The 14,034-nt window shown below is 37.5% G+C and overlaps 1 protein-coding gene across 5 annotated transcripts in view; it reads left to right on the plus strand.

Moving 5' to 3' along the window:
• The window catches only part of EPHA6 (EPH receptor A6), a 743,078-nt gene that overhangs the window by 716,149 nt on the left and 12,895 nt on the right, over window positions 1–14,034 (plus strand). For all 5 annotated transcript variants that reach the window (XM_074361623.1, XM_074361631.1, XM_074361637.1 and 2 more), the window contains 3 exons: window positions 2,543–2,736; window positions 4,945–5,016; window positions 13,559–13,708. In XM_074361623.1, coding sequence (XP_074217724.1) covers window positions 2,543–2,736; window positions 4,945–5,016; window positions 13,559–13,708 — 416 coding nt within the window. The remainder of the gene's footprint in view (window positions 1–2,542; window positions 2,737–4,944; window positions 5,017–13,558; window positions 13,709–14,034) is intronic.

Below are 14,034 nucleotides of genomic sequence, written 5' to 3' on the forward strand. Positions count from 1 at the left end.
GAGACTCTAGATTTTCTAAGAATCCACTCCTCTATCAAGACAAATCCCAAAATTTCTTCTAACAGCTTTAGTTTTGGTCAATAACATTTATTAATGTGTCAGGAACCACACATAAAGGATGAGAATGCAAAATATAGAGACGTAATTCCTGCTTTCAAGTATGTTTAGCCTTAGAGGGAAGCAGGTGAAAATTACAATACAATGTAATAGATTCCATAATAGAAATGTGTACAAGACTCAGAAGCATTCAGAAATGACCCTGTTCAGCCAGAGATTACATTTTACAAACTATGAAGTAAATATGTTTTTGATTTACCCAGAATACAAAATTTAGGATCCAAATAAAAACACTGAAGTCCAGTTAGCAGATGTATAAGAAACATAAATCGTAATCATCAGTCCTAAAATCAGGTCAGTTGATATGAGATTGGAGAGGAAGATGTTATCATGAGAACTGAAAAGCATTTCTGGGGAATGGCCAGAGGGAAAGTTTGGAAGCTAAAAGAAACTAAGTTCAAACTTCAGCTCTGCCACCTATGCTGTGTGAATTTAGGCAAGTTTCCTAACCTCTCTGAGTCTAAATTTTCTCATTTAACAGTAGGGGTAATAATAACCACCATATTGAGTTATTTTAAGCAGTAAATTAAGAAGAATATGCAAAGCACTTAGCACATGACACTCAATAAAGGCAGCTAATTTTTTTTCTCAGACTGCAGCTTCACTTGTCATCTGTCTTATTCTGTGCACTTATAATTAGGTAACTCTGGTGAATTGACTAGAGAGCTCTCCTGGGGTGGGATTTTAAAGTCTTTCTCTAATGGAGTTCTATTCTATTTTTCTCACTATCCATAGTAGTTTTGATACATTACAAGCATTTTTACACACATCCTGTTTTACTAAAATGTATTGTAAAATGTCTTAAAATCTAAGCCTAGTTGGTAGCAAAAGTACTCAGAAAACAGGTAAGAAAAAATCCTATCCAATAATGGGAAATAAAGTGAACAGAAAAAAGCTAGTATCCTGACAGGGGAAAGTGTTCTGGTCACAAAGACACTGATGGGATTATGAGAAATTCCTGGTTACTAAAAAAATGAAAGCTTAGCAGTTAAGTTCCTGAAGGTGTTTTATTGCTCCTTTTAACAAACTGCCTCTAGCATTAATTATGGATATTTTCGAGTCATGTCAAATAGTGTGCATTAAAAGAGAAATTAAAATGAGGTATGTTTTTTAAAAATTATAGGAAGTGTATATAGATGGTTTTACAAAAAAGAGAGTGCTGCTAACAATATTTACACTTGCACTTTTGTATTTCTGTTGTTGACACAGGGAAGAGGGGAGGTTGAATTGTGCCTCTCTTTAAATGTTAGTATGTCCCTCAATATTCCCACATCAAAAATGGGGGAAATAAACCCTTTCCTTTGTCTTTTTTCCAGAGGTGATATAAAAATAAAGAGTCACATGAACACCTTTGAACACTTTATTTATAAATAAGCTACATAAATTCCAAACCGATTTTATTGCATTGTTAGGAAACTCCCGGTGGGTCATATAGTAAACAGATAAATAGATAAATATCTTGCCTTATTTTGTATGTGATTTCCTAAGTACTACTACTACTACTACTACTACTAATAATAATAATAATATCATCTTGTTGTTACTCTTAACTTATAGAAACTCCTTTCCCTAGAGCTGCACTGTCCCATAGAGTAGCTGCATGTGGCTATTTAAAAGTTAATGTGAATTAATTAAAATTGACTAAAACTAAAAATTCAGTTCCTCAGTCTTACTAGCCACATTTCAAGTGCTCAGTTGCCACAAGTGCATACTTATCATCATGTTGGACAGAGAGAACATTTCTGTCCTCACAGAAAGTTCCACTGGAGAGTGCTGGCCCAGAGGATACTCAGGCCAAATGTCCTGTTGCTCTGTGGCCTTAAGCTAGGCACTGATAGCATTTCAAAGATAAGTGACCTTAGAAGTTATAAAAGGACTTCGTAATCATATCAGTGTCAGACTAAGGGAAAGCCAGAAGTAAGTGAAGAGGAGTTAAATAGGCAATAAAGAAGAAAGAAGAAATGATGGCTGCAAAAGAATACACCCTGACATTGTTATAAAAGGATGAAAAATGATTCAGGAATTCAGTGCTTCAGCAGAAGTACAATTTTGCTTAAAACATTTGTCACACGTGGTTTTCACTAAATGCATCGATCTTAGGCTGGCTTTCTGATGTCCTAATTGGGTTTTGAGAGATTCCAGGTAAATCCCACAAAAACTATTTTGGGACATTGTGATGAAACTTAACCTCCCATCCGTATATCACAAGGTTAAAAAACCTGGGTGATCAGATGGTACGAACATATTTGCAATTCTTGTTCACAACTTTTGTATTTATCCTTGTCTGGACCACGTGTACTCGCAAGTAGTTTTCATGTTTACCAATGTTTTGGCTTCCGCTTCCTGTATAAAAGGAATTAAAACTTAGCCTATGTGTTATTTTTCCCCCAAGGTAAGAGAATAACCTGTGTATGTTTGCATTTAGGTCATTCTGTCCATTGAAGAAGGTTACAGACTTCCAGCTCCCATGGGCTGCCCGGCATCTCTACACCAGCTGATGCTCCATTGCTGGCAGAAGGAGAGAAACCACAGACCAAAATTTACTGACATTGTCAGCTTCCTTGACAAACTGATCCGCAATCCCAGTGCCCTTCACACCTTGGTAGAGGACATCCTTGTGTAAGATGCATAATGTTGATTTTTTTCCCCTTGACAATCATAATTTCTTTCAGGCTGCAGACAAGACTAACAGGTAAAGAGGACAAAGTCTGCTTTGATAACCGTCTAGTGGTTGACCTTTTAGAATAGTGTGTATAAACCGTATTTATTTATCAACTGAAAAGCAATTTATTAACATTTTTAAATGATTTTTTTCATAAGAAAACAGGTTCCCCTTTTCTCTTCTCCATATCTAATCTTTCTGAATCACTTTTTAAATATTTTTTCCTATGTGAGTCTATGGTGTTTATAATTCTTTTCTTTATTTACTGATCCTCCCTTACCTTTATAAGTAGAATTTGTATGCCTGCAGCCCCTTTAATTTCCTTGTCCATTCCATATTCCATCCCTCTATTTGAAATGGCAAGCAAGACAGGGGCAATTTGTGAATCAGCCGGGAGCAAGGATGTTTCCTGCTGATCTGATCACACTCAGCTGTTGTTACTTTCCATTGCTAAAACCAGAAAAAGACAGATGACAAGACAAGAAAATGAAGGCACTCATCCACCATTTTATAAAAGTCAGTAGAGTTGAGAAGATCTACTCACCTCTCTCTGAAAAGCAATTATAAGAGGAGGGAGAGTAGAAGAAAAAAACACTACCATCTATGTCTGAACGTATTACATTTAAAATATTATTAAGTTGAAAATATATTTCTTAATTTAGGCCAAATTGGACTTAAAATAACCAAAGCATTTTTCAAAGCTCACTTTCCCGACTCAGGGGATGGCCAATAGGAGATACAGATGTTCAACTTTAGGTCACAAGTTCAGTCCAGTGCAGGTTTTTAGTGATAAAAAGGCCAAAGGCTCTTCAAGGACTACTTGAAGCTGGCCTCAGTTCACAGCGGAGTACATGAGAGTTCACCTCTAAATCACTAATTGGCAGCCTCAGTAAAGTGAAGCCAAGCATGAAATAGCTAGAGATTAAACTATTACTCCGGTCCGTCTTCCCTGAAGCAGTCCACCACGGGAAGCTGTGACGGTGGGAGGCAGTGGGGGGAGAGGGGAAGCACTTTGGATTTTATCATAAAAGCAATGGGCAGCCATGGGAGCATTTTAAGCAAGAGAATGGCATGATCACGTTTGCATTTCTGAAGGATCACTCCAGGGCTGATTTAAAGTCCAAGTGCAAAACAAGGAACAAGACTGGACACAGAGACAGTTATATGTCTCCACAATCCAAGCTTGGGAAGGCCAGGGCCTGACGTACGAAATGAGAGTAAGTTTGGAGTCAGGAGATAAGAGAATGGACTTATTGTTAGGCAAGGAAAAACGAATGTGTCTTGGTCACTGATTGAACTTGGAGGGAGAAAGAGAGAAAAGAATAAGACATTTGTCAGGTTCTTTTCTTCGACAAGCAGGTTGATGGTATTACCACTAAGTCAGAGAGGGAGAAGGACAAGTTTTTGCAATAGAAACGAGACCATTTCAAGCCTGCTGAGTTGAAGATTCCTGAAGGGCATCTAAGAGAAGTTATCCAAGAGGCCCTTATACTTACATTGGTTTAACTCGGGTAAAAAGATCTGGGCTAGAGATGTAGATTTGACCAACATCAGCGTATTGATTGTACCTGAAGCTTTAAGCATGGTTAAGAAAACCCAGAGAGAATATACAGAATGCAGAGACACAGGAAAAGAATTCAACCCTCTGGAACATCAGGATTTAAGAAATGAAGAGGTGTCCCCAAAGGAGACTGAGAAAGAAGAGGCAGACGGGGAGTGAGGAAAGCAGAAAAGGAGAGGTATTTTAGAAGCCAGAAAAGGAGGCAGTTTTAAGGAGTGTAATGTCCAAGGTGCCACAAAGCTCCAGTAAGATAAAAACGAAGTGTGTCCACTGGATTTAGCAATTGTGTGTTTAGGTGTTCACAAGCAGCCTTTGCAAGGGCATTTCCAATAAAGCTGTGTGAGACAGCTCAGTGCGGGGGTGGGAGAGGGACTGAATCTGAGGGCAGAGAGAGGAGCAGTACGAAGTGCCAAGCTCCATATTGTTTTCTCAAGAAACCTGTCTCTGAAGAGAAAGAGAAGGAATTAGAGAAAATATTTTGGGGGTTTTGTTTTCATAGGTTTTATTGGAGACATGCATGCTCTAATGTTGGGGAGAAAGAGCTAGTAGACAGGAATTCCGGAGCGAGTGTGAAATCATTTAATCTGGGCCTCTCGTGGTATAGGGTTAACGGACTCCACAGCCAGTGCCCGTCCACGGAGCTCTCTGACTGTTCCATGGCTGTAGAAGCAGGCAGGTAAGAGCCTTCTTTTCAAAGAAAAACAGATAAAACCATTTCTTCCCTGCTTTTTCAAGATAATGAATATTCATCGTATTTGGAAAATAATGATGAAGAATCTAAAATGAGGACATGCCAAAAAGTCAAAATGATCCAGAGGTAAAGTCAATATGAGGGTGTGGGTCTGAGGACCAGAAGTTTTGGTTTAATGGGAACAGGCCAGAGAAAGTCAGGCTCCGGGCTGGCACTGCCACACATGGGCCAGTGGTTGGGTGATTTATATAAAGCTGGCAGTTTGATTCAATTCTGAAGTTTAATCTCAGGGAGACCAAATGGAAGTTTTGAGGACTGATGTGCTGTCCTTGTTTCTGGCAGAGACATATGTGCCACCGCCTTTGCCCTTAATATACTTTTGTTTGAGAAGCAAAAGGAGCAAGAGTTCTAAGGGTATCATCCCTGAACCTCTGTCAGCATTCTTGTTTGGGTTCCCCTTATGTACCCTCCTTGTCTACCCCCTCTCCCCAGTGCCACCCACCCACCCTGACCCCAGAGAACTGAGACTGTTTAGGCAGAAGAGAGGTGGAGGACTGAAGGATGGCAATGTTGGCGACAGAATGCCTGGTTTGTTTTATGCTTACAAAACCGTGATGTTGCCTCTCCATCCCCCAAATCCCAAAGCCCAGTGGTCTGCCCCCAGAGCAATGCTGGGCTGAGGAAACATGACAGCGTGTAGGGCTGCGGTGCTTCCTCTCAGGTGTCTCTCAAGCAGGTAAAGGAGTCTAAGCGTGTATAATCCACAGCAACTCTTATTAACTTCTTCTATACCCGCCTTTTCTCTACTATCCCCAGACTCCCAGGGTTCTCTCATGCTTCTCTACTGACATAACTCTCACTCACTAGGTCCCCATGGCTTTTATTCCACTCTAATTGCCTTTTCTCAGGAATGCACCTGATAAGCTTTTATCTGTTCTCTTGACAAAGTAGGAAGAGGGGAGGAAATTAAGATGACTCAGGGAGGAGGAAGGCTGAGAAACCCACAGCTTACTAGATTTATACTAGCATATTGGAAATTTCATAAACCTTACATCTGTAATTTTTCTTTCAAAAGACAGAACACCTAATAGAAAAAAATTGTTGGTCAGAGAAGAGTTTTATTATTTGGAGTAACCACTCCAAACAATGCCGACGGTCTTGTGCCTGACGCACTCCCATGGGAGTGTTCAGAGCTCTGTGAAGTTCCCAGCCTTCTAGCTTTCTCTCCCACTCAAGAAAGTGTTTGAATGTATACGTGAATGTAGTGATATTAATAAGCACAACCGTAAATCCAATTGATTGTAAAAAGTAGTTTGTGAAATTACCTTAGTCATATAGACAGTCATCTTTTCGTGAATGAATTTCAAACTACCTTCACTTTCATTCACAGTACAATGAGGCCTTATAACCTCCCTTCAAAGAAGTATCTGTAGCTGTCAAAATGACGCACAGCCCTTGGGGAAAAGCCCAGCTCGAGACCAAGGCCACGTGGGGAATGGCGTCAGGAGCAGTGCCTGGCCGTGCTCTTTGAAACACCTCTTGCTCCCTCTCCCCTGACCCTCAGGATCAATCTTAAGAGTTACTGTCAGCCGCAAGTCAAGGATACTGCCGTGGAGGCCAGAGTTACATCTGGGGCCCAGGAGTTTAATAGCACAAAGTGGGTTGATGACTGTAGGGATGTTCCTTCACCCAGCCCCACCGTCCCCACCCACCCACATTGTCCTACCCATTCTCCCTCCAGCCTATTCAGCCCCGACCCCTGGTTCCTCCGTATGCTGCTGCCTACTGAGTACACTAGTTGAAGTCAGCTGGCCAGTGCGGTTCTGGAGACTGCTACCAGGTACTAGGGAAATAGCTCTTTCCTCCAGTTCCTGTTTCAGATCCGCAGCTCATCACTGATAAGAATTTTACAGATTATAGGCTCCTTGACAATATCAGCTAAAAGGTAGCATTCAGAGATGAGCAGCGACTGACCAGATGGACCAGTCCATGATCGTCACCTGCCCCAGAAATCATATTCTGCCCAGGCCAAGGCACATAGGAATATTCTCGCTACCCACTGGACCACAGTTAGGGATCTTTTAATATTTGAGCTCTAGGAACTGGAGCCACCACTTCCTTAGTACTGGATTCCTGTAATATGTGAATCATGAAGAAGGGAAAGGCTCAAACCAGTGTCGTAATTAAGAACCTCCTCTTTAGAGAACTGTGGGTAAACATCGTAAGACTAAATGATGCTACCTGCCTCCCTCCAGTTAATAAAGCACCTATAATGCTGTCTTCTGAGGGCACCAACTTTCAACAATTTGATATAAATTTTTCTCCTGATTTTTCGAAGATCTTGCTCAGCGCTGCCTTGGCGGTACATAATCAGCACTTGCTAAACTGTTTATCTCTATAAACTAAGTCATGGACAACTTGTTCTGTTTAAATTTTGTAACTAGCACTTTTAATGTTGTTTTTTATGACAGAGAAATAACTGGCTGGCCAAAACCAGTGTTGTAATTGAGTGATAAGCAAAGCTTTGTGGAAGACAGAATGTTACTCATCAGGAAGTGTGAAATTTCTGCCCATTAGAAAATCTAAATTCAGTTCATATGAACTGTTGCCACAATATCATAATACTAATGATAATACCAAAACTAACACTGATACAAATTCTAATAAACAGTATCAACAGTAACCATTCCTGCATTTTGTTAGGAGCCTCCTTTGTGCCACTCACTGTACTAGGCACATTTAGCTGTCATGCCATTTAATCCTCACTGTTATTATCTCCATCCCTCGTATAAGGAAATGGAGACCAAAGGGATAAATTTCCCAAGGGTACACAGCAAGTAATTCCTAGATCAGGAATTTGAATGCGGTCCACCAGTTGCAAAACCCTTGTTCTTTCCACTACACAGTATACAATCATCCAAAATTACAAGATTTTTTCCAGTATAGCACTGTTTCAGGAATATGATTATAAGAAAAGAGGATACATTTTTACATCTCCAACCAGATTTTCTCTGGTCTTATCAGACTGCATAGATGGAGTATATTAAAATCCTAAAAAGAACTTGTAGTAGGGCACAGCCTGTTATTTTATGTTCCACTAAGCAAACAGAAGGATGGAGAGAATGAGTATTCATGGAAATACGAAGCAAACACATAATCTGCGTATCCCCCCAACATCCTTCCACAATGCTCAGCCACTTGGAGAGCATTACTTGAAAAAAGAAAGTAGTAACTACAACAAAATAAAGAAATGAGGAAAATATGCAGCAACATAGTTCCAGAATTACATCCTCAGGCATTTTTTTAGATTGAATTTTTGCAGTGTTGGCAATGTATGCTTTTTTTTTTTTTTTTTTTTGCTTCTTTGTCTTGTTATAGTAGAAGTTACTAATCATCACAACACTCCTTCTTTTCAAGACCACATTTTGATAACCACTGCCAATGAATTGTAGTTGGCATGTGATATGAAATCTATTTCTGCCCCTGAATTATTTACCCACTGAAATAGGCTTTCCTTGAGGTTCAGTGATCTATTACTCTTACTATAGTGACCTTGTGCTAAGTACTCTACTCAGACTATGGGAACTATGTAAACAGTATTATTCCTACCCTGTGTCTAGCCCTATAATATTTAAACACATCTTTAATTTTAAAATTTCCTTTGAATTTCATTCCTTCATACTTTTTTTTTTACCAATTATCAGCCTTCTTATGAGAGTTAAATAATCATAGCAATAAAAAAAAATAACCTGAAGACTTAGTGAAAATAAAAGACTGACAAAAAAATAAATCGTGCTCCCAATTTAGCACAGTGAAGAGTCAGATTGTTTGGAACAAAGAGATATTGCCCACAGCCAGGAAATAGTCACAAGATTTATGGATGGTTCTCTGCTCTTAGGATTTTATAGCATCTCATGAAAAATTACACTTCAAATTTTTTAAAGACTGTCTAATTTATTTCATTAATTTGACTTGTGTTCAAGTTGACAATTAGGCATAATTGTAGGGAGGGCAATGTTTTCTTTTTGATTTGATTAAATAAATTCTCCCTTCAAAGGTTAGGTAAGTAGTATGTGGTATTAGATTGTTTTATGGATTAACTAAATAATGTGAAGTATAGTCCCCTAGTCATGAGAAGAGAAATTCATTTTAAAACAGTGATATTGAATAAGGTGAGTGTTGCAGTTGTGCTGTGTGGTTCTGGGTCCCTTAGCCCTGTGCTGCCTCACTCACCTATACCTGCCTCTTCCTCCACTCCGAAACCTAAACAGAGATAAGCAAACACTTCCACGATACAAGGAAGCAGTTAAATAAACAGCATATTCATTAACAGATGGACCATTACATCAGTAGGCACATACTCTTCCGTTTAATGAGTTAAATGAAAAGATATCATTCATCATTAGTAGGTGATTATGTCATGGACCAGACTTTTCAGTAGAGAATAGTCAAGTCTAAATCGTTACTTATTTAATGGATTCCTGTAAATACTTTCAGCATTGTGCTAAAGCCTACAGAAAATTAGAGAGACATGTGAGGTATGCTTCCTGCCATCAGGGAGTTTTAACTTACTCTTTAAAAAAAAATTATTCTGTCTTATGGATTTTTCCCAAAGAAGTAATTCAAATGAAGCAAAAAGATACATACTCTAATATTGCATAATCATCTGTTATAAAATAAGGCTAATAGGAATCTAAGAGTCTGACTTCAGGGAATTAACAAATTACTAAGCATCAACATAGAGAATATTATGTGCTCATTTGAGTATTAGTTATGAAGACCATTGAAACATGGCAAATATACATATGTGAAATAAAGGCAATACAAAATAGAATCTGCCCATTTCTGCTCACCATATATAAATGTCAGAGCTAGGAAGAAAGAAGTTACATTAGAGTGGTGAGGGGAGAATAGCCTTTAAGCATGTAATAGTTTCATATTAAAGCGAGATCCTACCTTGGAATAGTGTTTCTCAAAACATAACCTTTCTTGAATCATTATTAATATGTCTATTACTTTTATATTTACATGATGGGTATGAAACTTGGAAAACTTAGGAGAGTAAAAACCCTCCTGCTTTTTACCAGGAGTTTTGATACCTACTGGCAACCTAAGAGCTCTCTAAAGTAAAAGACTGGTACAATTGTGAACTCAAAGGGCTCACTAGAATAAACACTTCCTGGCCCTATCCATGCTGTTCATTTTTACATGTTAGATATATTGGGATTATGTATTTATTGCACCTGAAACTATTGTATGACCTATTCTAGCTATAGCTCAGCCCTTTCTCCAATCTAAATGGACTATAATTTATACCTCGAATGTCTTAATTCTACCCCCTTCTTATTTTTCTGAGGAAAGTAGTAGACCTTTGACCTTCTGTTCTACAATATGTACTTTTTATGTGAGTTACAGGTTTTGCTGTAAAGACATTTCTCAGGTGGGCAGCTCCCACTAATCATCCAACAGCAGAAATTTCTACATGCTCAGCAAATAGCAGACTGAATTTATCATTGTATGTGGTTGATAAGAAAGGGCATTTATTGTTTGTTAGGTAATATTCCAGAGAATTCATGTGCGGGTGATGGTACCCAGCCCTCAAAGCCAGAAGATAGCAGCATTTTTCAACTTCGTTATAAGGGGAAAGAAAAGTTATTTCCCAGAGGCTGTGAACAATCAGGGGACCCTGACCTTACTAAATCAGCTGCCAATGCAGTCGTATAAAGGCCAAAGAGTAACTAGGTTACTAAAGATGTGTGGAGAGAAAGGAAATTATGGTATTGAAACATTGTGGGAGCAGACAGTAGATGCTTTTCAACAGAGAAATAGGCCATTTTAAGTCATTTGGTGTACAGAATGTCCTTCCATGACCTTTCTATACTAAGGACATAAAATTAGCAAATTACATTTCCACTCACCGATCATATGAAATTGTGAAAGCTCAAGAATTATTCCAGAGTTATCTCAGGAGAGAGAAGTGGAAGTCATCTGACTGTCTGTGCATCAAGAATGGCCTAGGAGGATGAAGAGAAAGTCACTTAGACACATGCTTTTAATTTTGTTCAGTTTCAACAAATTTCTCTAACAAGTGATTAAAAGATATGAGAGTCACATTGTTTTGAAATAGGACATTCAGTTTTCTAACGTGTGTGGTTTTGTTTATGTTTATAAGCAGTAAGGATACCCTGGTCATTTTGATACTTAAACTTGGTCAGTGAACTTACTACCGCAGTCTTTCCTAAAGTATGTTCCATAGAAACTGGTCAGATAATTTGGGAAAATAGTGCAGAAGCTATTCTGAATCCTCCTACATATTCATACTGCATATTAGAATAGTGAAGACTCTAAGAGATGCCACAATTAAAAACACTGTTTAACTCTATTTGCCATGGAGACCTTTATTATTTTGTATTTATATATGAACTTGTATTTATTTGATAATACTTATTACTATAAACCTCTAGGAAACAAAGAAATATAGCAATAATTACAGTGTTTACTGGTAGATGCTATGATAGCTTTTCAATCTTTGAACATAACTAAACTTTGTTTAGGGTCAAATTATAAATCATTCTGATATTAATTAGAATGAAATAGTCCATGATCAAATAGCATTGCAACTTATAGTACAGGAAAACAGAATGTGGCTTAACAGCCTCCAAAATAGAGAATATGGTTACAGAATTGAGTAGTAGTAAAAAGGACACAAGTCTCTGTGAAAGGTAATCAGACTCAGTAGGGACTGAGGTGTGATCACAAGACACATGCATTTAGTTTATGCAAATTTCAATTATATAGAAAGAGCGAAAACCCCTGGATTTCCTTGTCATCCTTCACCCCTCCACCCACCTTCAACTAGAAAATAGTTTAGAAAAAGGGAAGTCAATGTAGCAGTCAAAGGAAAACCAAAGAAACTAGTTTCAGGTCTTTAGTAGGGACTGTGTCTTGAACAATCCCTAGGGGCATTTTAGGGTCTTTGGGAATCACAGTGCACAATTTGTATGGCTGTGCAGTACATCTCTGGCTTTTATGCTTCTAAAAACCCAGGTCCACGTGATTTAATGGTAATTTAAAGGACTTTTAAGGTAATTTTGATTGTTAGAGAATTTCAATTTTCACCCAAGAACCTAACTCCCACTCCCATGTAGTCTTAACAGAGCAATACCAGGTTTATATAGCATGCATATGCCATTCTGCTTCACAGTAGAGATTCTTATTTCATGTGGTTTAATCATATGTGGTCGTATGTTATTAGTTTGTAGTTAAAGTTGAAATAGTTCAAATATGAATGGTAAAACTATTTAGATGAAATATTCCAAATATTATTGCTGAAAACTCTGGCTCTAGTTAAGCCTCTGTGGATTCCGTCATCCTTTAACTTTGTAAAATATTAAAAGCAAAGTAAATGAAAATTGGATTAACCTTCGATATTCAATATAAAAATAATTCAGTGGTTTACTTCTAATGGGAAATTTTTCATTACTTAGAAAATACTGATTGACTCAAACACCAAATGTTAAAAAAATTGCTATTGATTTACTATTTAATATAAACTCTAGAGCTAATAATTTTTAAATGATATATTTATTACCCTAGAGGGATAATAAATATTTTACTATAATTTCTGAGGTTATTTCCACTTTTATTCTGGCTTTAGCTTATATAAAACTCTTTTTGTACACAAAATTCACTAGCCTCTTCAAAATAATACCTTGATATAATTTTTATATTAAAACTAAAAAAAATCCCCAGCTGGAATGCCCTTTGCATCAGATCTTAGGAACAGAAATACAGATTTCTGTATCACTTAAAAGACCCATCGGTGCTGGGTTTCTTTTTTCCTACTAACCCAAACTTCCACTGATTTTGCTTTAGTTTTGTACTTTATATCTATGCTTTTGTACTTAATATCTATGCTTTAGGCTGTATTACCCTATGCTAGGATGTATGTACATCTGATTCATGCAGTTGAGCTCTCTGACAGCAGAAATTACTTTTTAGTAAAGAATAATATTTTCGTTGAATGTTTGAAAACAAATAAATGGAAGTTTAATCAATGAATTCACCGTAAAAAAGAGAAAGGGCTATCAGCAATTGTGAAAAAGACAAAACAGTGTGGATTCGGTGGCAGGTTGGAAAGTTTAAGAGTGAATAGCCTATGTGTGGCTAGTTACTTTCTTTTGGGCTGTTCCTCAAGTTTTAAAACACAATTTCATGCCAGAGAAAAAAGTAAAGAGAAGTTAGCAAGATGTGAGTTTTCTCAAGATACATCAAGTATAAAAACCCAGTCATGGCAAAAAGCAGGAAAAGACAAAAGAAACTGACAAGTGAAACTGACCAGATAAAAATGGCTGATTTGAATATGATGGAAAAATTTTAAATCTCTAATTTTCCATGGAGGATGAAAAACTTGGGTATAAGAATATTGTAAAATTGAAAAATTAAGTTGGGTATTTTTTGCAGTATCTGGCTTTTAAATGGTCTCCACGGGTTTTTGTCTGTTTGTTTGTTTGTTTTTCCCTTGTAGAATGCCAGAGTCCCCTGGCGAAGTTCCCGAATATCCTTTGTTTGTGACAGTTGGTGACTGGCTGGATTCTATAAAGATGGGGCAATATAAGAATAATTTCATGGCAGCAGGGTTTACGACTTTTGACCTGATTTCAAGAATGAGCATCGAGTAGGTGATACCAGATTTATTATTATACTTAGATGCTCCACTCAGGAGATTATAAATTCAAATACTGTATCAAGAACATCATGGTTAAACTAACTTTCCTAACACTAGTATGGTATTTCCACATCTTTCCTCACCATTTCTCATGATCATTTTAGTGAAAATTGGACATTACACTTTTAACTATTTTCCTTTGAAATAATATATTTAACTCAGATAGCTATTTTAAAAATTTTAAATGCTTTCTAAAATGCATATTACTCTTGTTCACGTTGTAGACCTTACATCAACATAGTTTTACCCTGGCAAATTATTTATGAGTCATGTAG

This window comes from Camelus bactrianus, chromosome 1, assembly GCF_048773025.1.
Source record: "Camelus bactrianus isolate YW-2024 breed Bactrian camel chromosome 1, ASM4877302v1, whole genome shotgun sequence".
Lineage (NCBI taxonomy): Eukaryota > Metazoa > Chordata > Mammalia > Artiodactyla > Camelidae > Camelus > Camelus bactrianus.